The 7843-nt window shown below is 40.5% G+C and overlaps 1 protein-coding gene across 1 annotated transcript in view; it reads left to right on the forward strand.

Annotated features, from left to right (window-relative positions):
• The first annotated feature begins 33 nt into the window (after positions 1–33).
• The window catches only part of DEGS2 (delta 4-desaturase, sphingolipid 2), a 30373-nt gene continuing 22563 nt past the window's right edge, over positions 34–7843 (forward strand). The window contains exon 1 of the mRNA XM_026079490.1: positions 34–357. Within this exon, the coding sequence (XP_025935275.1) occupies positions 297–357 (61 nt within the window). The 5' untranslated portion in view covers positions 34–296. The remainder of the gene's footprint in view (positions 358–7843) is intronic.

Genomic DNA, 7843 nt, shown 5'->3' on the forward strand with positions numbered 1-7843 from the left:
ATGTCAGCGGCGGCGCGTCGGCAGGGACCGGCCCGGGGGGCGCAGGGTCCGCGCGGAGCCCCATCTCTGGCTGCGGGGCCGGAGAGGTGTCCGGCGAGCGGCGGCTCTGGGGCGGGAAGGGCCTGCGGGGACTGGGCGGTTGCGCCACTCCTGGTGTTCACGGTTTTTCTGCCCTGCCTCCTCCGAGCTGCTGCCGCCCGCCTCTAGGAGCGCGAGCACCGTCCTGGGCGTCGGCCTGCGGCTGAGACCGAGCCCGGTGCGAGGACCCAGACCTGAAAAGTAGCTCAGAGCAAGCGATGCTCTGTAGTTCAGTCCCGGCACACGGTTCCGCTGCGCGAAGGGATCGCCTCGTTCAAGGTACGGTTACGAGGCACGGCTGCTTGCCCCTAACCTGCCTCTCCGTCGCTGAACCCCGTTGCTCACAGCCCCCCCCCCCCAACAGCGGCAGGATGGTACGTGCTTCGCAGCCGCTTTCTGCTCCGGTCGCTGCGCGTCGCCTTCCTGCAGCCGCCGCGGCGCGTCCCGGCCCCGCGCGGCCAGGGCGCTGCCCCCAGCTTCGTAACGGGTCATGCCCGTGGGCGTTTAAAGCACCAACAGTGTTTGCAAAGAAATAGCTGTCTTGGTAGGAACAAGCAGGTGCGAGAACGTCCAGAAGGACGCACGGGACCGGAGACTGGGACTCAAGGTCTCGTAAAACACCCTCAAGAGGTGCTGATGAGAAGTCCTTCAAAAGGACTGTGTATTCAGATGAAGATGAAAGTATTATCAGCTCTGCAAGTATTTAAATCTGAAAAAAATAAGCATTCAGTTTATACAAAGTAAGTTAAATGCTGCTGAATGCTAGGCTTTTAAAACAAGTCACACCCTTACAGGCCTTCTGTACCCGTGACAGGATTGTCTCGTCTTTTGTTCCTTATTCCATCTTTTATATTTTTTTTCTGTTAACACCTTCTTTCCTTCCCCTTATATATCAAGCTTCTATTTACTAAAAATGCAATTTTGCCTCATAAGTATTTCCTAGGCTGCTATAGTCACGTGATAAATTCCATTTTTATATTCACTTCTCACTATACCATTGCTTTTCTTGCTAATATCCCAAGTTGCCACGATTTAAAAACAAATAAAAGATTCCTGCTATAAAATACTTTCTTCTACTTCAGTGTAAAGAGTTCTCAGCGTAAAGTGTTCTCAAAGTTAGTCTAGTCCAAGTCTCAATGAGCGCTACTGAGCTCTGGGCTAATGATGAGAGTAGAAAATATTTTCTTATTAAGTATCAGAAATAGTAACAGATTTACTTAATGTGGGAATTCCTTCCAATCATACTCAGTGCTCTCATTTTAACAAACTGCAAGATATACGTGTACATAAGATATACATACGTTCTAAATAGGGAGAAGGAAGTGAGCCATAAAGGAGACTAAAATTCTATTTTAACACTGTTTCCCCACATTGTGCTTAATTATGAAGAAATTAATTTTATAATCTATTTACCCTAGACTCCTACTGCTGTCAATAAAAAAGAGAAGGCCAGCAAAGTTACTCATCTTTTTACTGAATTAACCAGCTAACTTAAAGGATGCACATGACTGAATATGTTAGCTGTGTAGGAACTGATTACTTTCGGTGAAGCTTGTGTGCGTGTGTGTGTGTGTGTGTGTGTAAATGAGCTTTGTCAACTAACAAATTCACAGTCTCTCATGTTTATGAATGCAAATTTTTTGGTCCAGGTTGGGTCAGTCACAATATTTTAAGTTTTGTATAATCCCATTTAATTTTTATGTTTTTACTGTGCACAGGCATAACATTTTCAAAACACTTTTGAACAGAAAAGGCAATATTAAATTTGTAAGCATCAGAATCATGTTATTTTGAATATTATGAGTGTTTTCTGTTTTTTCCCATACTTTGGCTTAAAGCCAATGTTTTGCTGCAACATTCACAATTCATTATTTTTTAACAAGAAATGTTATGTTGAAAGATTCTTCATCAGTGGTTTACTCATTATAAAGCTGTCTTCATCCTGAATTAGGTAATTTCCTTAACTAGCAGATGATATTTTTTAGTAACCGTGAGGATTAGACATATATCCAATTCCAATTGCTCGAACATATCTGAGCATATCTAACTGAAAGAGCAAAATTTAATTATTTTTCTCTTGACAAGTCCAGCTTCCCTCATTCCCATAGTGTCTCTTTCTTCTAGATGTAACTGGGTTATGTGTCTGCCTTTCTTCAACAGCTATGTGAGCAGGGGCAAATCTGAAGATTCAAAGAGACGATAGTTGCAAATCCAGCACAAAACTGTGTAGTAGCCCTATACTGTCATCATTTGGAGAAGACAGAAAGCTATAGGTTAATGAGATCTTTTCATTTTAATTTTGGTACTGAGTCCCATAAAAAAATAGTGCCATCAACATATACCTTAGCTAGCAGTAATATGCACGGCATTAAAAAAGAAAGAAAAAAAGACATGCATGAGAGCTCTGGTTTCTACTCCATAAGAGATATCTTACTCCTCTGAACCTCCCTTCCCTCCTCTTTTTTTACATTAACTTGACATCAGATGTTACAGAAGATCCCATGTGTTGGATTCCTGTTTCAGGGCAAAGAGTTTTTTTATATTCATGTAAGAATTCTGAAGACAGGTTCCTGCCAACCATTTCATATGCACAGATGACATATATTGATAATTTGAAAATTTATATTTTGTTTAAGTTTACCATAAAGGATACTAAGCTAGTGCTTTAAACAAGAGTAGTTGGTCTTTTTAGTTTCACAGAATCACAGAGTAGCTGAGGTTGGAAGGGACCTCAAGAGAGTGTCTAGTCCAAACTAGAGCAGGTTGCCCAGGACTGAGTCCAGTCGGGTTTTGAATAGCTCCAAGGATGGAGACTTTACAACCTCTCCGGGCAACCTGTTCCAGTGTTCAACCACCCTCACGGTGGAAAAGTTCTTTTTTTATGCTTATATGGAATTTCCTGTATTTCAACTTGTTCCCTTTGCTTCTTGGCCTTTTGCTGGACACCACTGAGAAGACTCTGGCTCTGTCTTCTTTTTTTTTCATTTGTAATTTTGTAATATAAGCAAAAACAAGCCTCTGCAGCTCCTTCTGAGGCCCCTGTCCTGATTAGACTTCACCAGTTTGTTATGTGCAGCCTGGCTGCAGTGAAATCGGTGGGGCTGCTCACAGGACCAGGAGGTACGGTATGCTCGAGACACTGCAGCGCCCTGCTTTAGAAGAACTCTTACAGCTCCTCTCAGATAGACTCAATATAGCAATGGCAGACAACAGCCAGCATTCAACATCATTAGCCACTCGATCAGTATGATTTTTCCTCTCGTGTGTTTCTTGTATTCCTGTAGTAAACTATTAGTTCAGAGCATCCAGAAATCATAGTTGTCACTGCTGTACTAATCCAATCTTGTGTATAATGTTCTGTTGCATGATGTTTGTTTCAAAAGCTCTTTCTCATGTAGGACACATTTCATTCTTCACAAGTAATTATTTTGGCCCTTATCTTATTTGCATCAAGCCAAAACTAGGTAACTGTTCTTTTAAACAAGAATTACTTGGTAAATATGAAGTCTGTTATCTTTTAAGAAAAGGAAGGTCACACAAAAAGTTATTCTTCCACAAAGTAAGAAAGCATGAACAAAAAAAAAAAAGCTCTTTTTCCAAGTTATGTTTTTTCTTTTACTCCTACTTTTTCCCCTCTCTTGCAGCTGATCTTAAAGGGAGAAAGAGGAAGAATTTCAAACTGTTTACTATAACACACCCTTTTCCCTTTTTCTTCCACCCAGCCTATCAAATTCACTGGTTTGCAAACTTCTGATAGCCTATTTTTTTCAAACTATTTTGTCTAATGTTTGAGAGAAGAAAGATTCGCCCTCCCAATGTAAATAAACACTGATTGTTAAATTGATAATACTTTCCATATCTAGTTTTTAAATATGTGATATAAATAGTTCTTAAAATATTTTCACTCTTGTGCATTATGTGTAAAGGAGAGGCACTTACCAGAGGAAAAGAAAATCAATAGTTGATAATACAGGGTTCTCTTTCTCTTCATTGTTAATGCCTATATCTAAGACTAATGAATAAGTTCTGCCAATTCTAGGTATCAAGTTTTACTTGTTATTTTTATCTGAGGTGGCTTATTAATCGATTAAAACAGGAGAGGTCTTAAAGAAAAAAAAGAAACCTCAGGAATAAATTTAAGCTGGGATTCACAATGCTATTAAAATAATCCACTAAGAAGAATGTTAATTAGCTGTGCCACCCTCTTCCTGGAGTCCTCCTTCTGTCTTTTTACAGTTCTCCAGGAAATGTGTTTTTTACTTCAACTGTAAGGTCTTTCATAATTTAGACTCATCCTCCAGCTGATCTAATATAGCTACCACCAGCCCTAGCCTTTATGGCCTATTCACTAGCTTCTCCCATAAATAGCCGTGTCGTCTCTCCTCTGACTGCTAATTAAACATGAGGGAAATCCCTGATCTGATTTGTATATAGTCTCCTACAAAACCCATTTAAAGGCTCGCTATGACCATAAAGTTCCTGCTGACCATAACCAGAGACAAGTGATGAACTCTGTGTGCACCTCTTTTCTCTGTTTCTTTTTCTGGTACTTTTAATAATTGCTGTTTTCCTTGCTGTGTCATATCCTGCTTCAGATCCTCACTTAAAAACAAACCAAGCAGCTAACAAAGCTGCACCAATTAATTTTCTTAGATTTATAGCTCTCCCCCTCCATTTGTCATCTGCTTATGTCTTTGAGACTGAGCACAGTGGGGGAAAGATTTTCTCTTGTCTGTATTTGCAGAGGGAGGGAGAGGTTTTGCACTGCTACCACTGCAAACTAATTTCTAAGTTACAGTCACTAATCACCCCACTCTCATTAAACAAGTGTTGTTGTAAGGACAAGATCATATAATTTATTGTTCCTCCTGTATGAAAGGGTTGTTCATAAATCAGTGGGCCTAATCCTTGTTTCTGGAACACTTAACCCTTTAACTGTGCATGTAAAATATAAATAAATATTGAGCTGTTAAGATGACCATCAAATATGAATGTTTCCTCTTCTAGTCCTGACGGATTTCCTAGCTGAGGATATGAAACTACCCTTCCCATAATCATCAGCCTTTACGAAGCAGTCAGATTAGACCTATCAGCACTGGAATTTGTGGCCATCTGAGCAGGCCATATGTTGCAAATCATAGAGAATACAAGAACTCTGGGAAACAGTGCCTCTTAGTTGAGCCTGCATGGTATGATTTCACACCCGCCAGCATCGGCAATATGCGTGAACGTAAGTCCTAACTACTCATTCTGCACCAGAGGACCAAAAAGTAAATCTGCAGCTCTGACTTATGCCAATTGCCTTTTACAAATGGCAGGACTTTTAGTCCTCTCCATGCATGTGCGTTAGTTTGGGTTACACACTCCAGACCTGATGCTGAAGAGTGCTGAGCTTCTCAGCTTCCATTAAAGTCGCTGGACACTGATAGATCCCAGCAGCACTCAGGAAGAAGCAGACCTAGAGTCAGTATTACATTATAAAAGAAAAATCTTCCCAGGTTGAAGTGAATAAGAGTAATTAGTTAAAAATAAATAGGATGTATAAATTGCTGCAGTCTCAACGAAGGCCTGAGGGCAGCAATTTTTTTTCTTAAACAAACCTAGCTGGGTTTCTACAATATTCTGCAGTACTACACTTCTACAATATTCTACAATACTACAATATTTTACAATATCTAATGTGCCTCTTCCATCTCTGATGATTTGATAATATATGAGTATGAAAACTCATACTCCTTAGGCATAAGCAAAGTTGCTCAGTACTTTTTCTGATGTGCTTATATTAGAAAGATCTGTAACTCAAACTCAGTGAAGAAAAGATTGTTGTTTTACTTCGTGTTTTCATAGTGGAGTCCTAGCCCATTGTGGTGGGAACGCATGTGCTGCTATAATATAAATACTGAGTAAAAATATTTTTTTTCCAAAGCAAAAAAGGACACTATATAACATAATCTTCAGAATTTAACACAGTTGGTTATCAGAGTTGTTCTCCAACCATTCCCTGCAGAGGGAATCCTTCCTGTGCACATGCATACACACACACAAGCACACCCAGAAACAACTGCCCGTTTCAAGGGGCTTTTTTCCCTCTGCTCAGAGCTCGATGTCTGCCTTCATGGGGCTTAACAAAGTACTCCTCTTAAGCTCATGTCAGCCCCACTGTTAGAAGTGTGTGCAGCAGCACTGAAAAAAAAAAATCAGCCTATAAGCGTATCAGGTTGAAACCGGCATGTCAGGAAACACATTTGAAAGAGTAGGTCTGCTAGGGTCAGCTGTGGTCTAGAAAGCACTGCCATACAGGTGAAGTGCAGCAGTGTGGAGTTTTACAGAAGGGACCCATCAATGCTTAAGGTGGGAGCAGAGAAATCGCAGTTTAATCTGGTGCCCTTCTTCACAGAAGCCACATTTCTCATAATCCTGAAACCATTTGTCACAGAGAACCCCTTAGGTCCTCACGTTTGGGAAGCAATTACAAATGCAGAGGGTTTTTAGGACAGCTAACAGCTGAGCCGTGTTGATGGGAATAGTGCAGTCGGGGCTGGGCAGGGGAAGAAGTGCTGACTTCAGAGCCTCAGTGGAAAAATGTTACTTTGAATGTAGTATCATAAAGACTGAGAAAGTGGTTACTATTCCATAGAGAACATAAGAGGCATCACATCAGCACAGTGTGCGGTCTAACACCTGACAAACTAGCAGGGACGTATAAGCACAATGCACAAGATAGGCATATTTTATGAGCAATTTATTCCTCACTCTTTTACAGTAAAACACATGCTACCAGTATGACTACCATGAAAAAAAACCAACCCCCCCCCCCCCACACACACACATGAAAATTGCCTCTCCTTTTATTTATTGTGTGTTCTGTGTTCAGGGACTTCCATGTTGCATACTCAAATGCAAATGTTTTGTATACAGACAGAACAGACTGTTAAAAGCAACCACCCAGCAAGCCGCAGTAGAACAATCATAGGTACCATTCGTATCTAGGAAATGTTGCTACCTTTTGCATATAATATTTTTGCTGTGGAAAGAATGTCTAGATAATACACTCCATTTAGGTATTTATAGAGGAATGCTAGCAGAACTGTTCCTGAAATCCCAAGATGGCATTGATGGTAGCATAACCTATTCATGGGATAAGTACTTACGACGCAGAAGAGCAAATATGTCTCCTACAATAGAAAATAATTGCAAATCCTCAGAACAATATAAAACATGGTGTGGAAGCATTATTTTCCCCCAAAATTGTTTTACAAAGCTAAGAAGGAAAGTGAAAGAGTGAAAACATAAAACAAGAAAAATCATCTATGTGAAAGAAGTTACTTTCATCCAAATTCCGCACAAGCAGTTTTGCTGAATATGTTCTGTACTTGATCACAGTGATGCCATTAATTACAGTAAGCCTGCAGTAGTTACACTTCTAGATAATGATCAGGTCAGAGCACTTTAAAATTCCTTAAGCACGTCTTTCTAAAGGAGCCAGGAACATTAATGAGTACTACAAAATAAATTCTATTGCAAACACGAAACATGCTCTAAAGTTATGATTTTTATTTCTGTTGATTTCTGTTGCATTAGTAGGAGAAATAGGCTTGCCGGAATAAAATAAAATGTGCAATATTTAAGGCAAGGAACTTGCCTTAAACACGTTAGAAGAGGCAGGTCAAGAGTCAGTTTACACCAAAGGAGAGCTGTCAAAGCTGTCTCAAGCTTCACTTTCGAGCGGTCCACCAACACAGCATTTTAGAGCCCTCCGGGAGTC

This window comes from Apteryx rowi, unplaced genomic scaffold (assembly GCF_003343035.1).
Source record: "Apteryx rowi isolate R43461 unplaced genomic scaffold, aptRow1 scaffold_5, whole genome shotgun sequence".
Taxonomy (NCBI): Eukaryota; Metazoa; Chordata; class Aves; order Apterygiformes; family Apterygidae; genus Apteryx; species Apteryx rowi.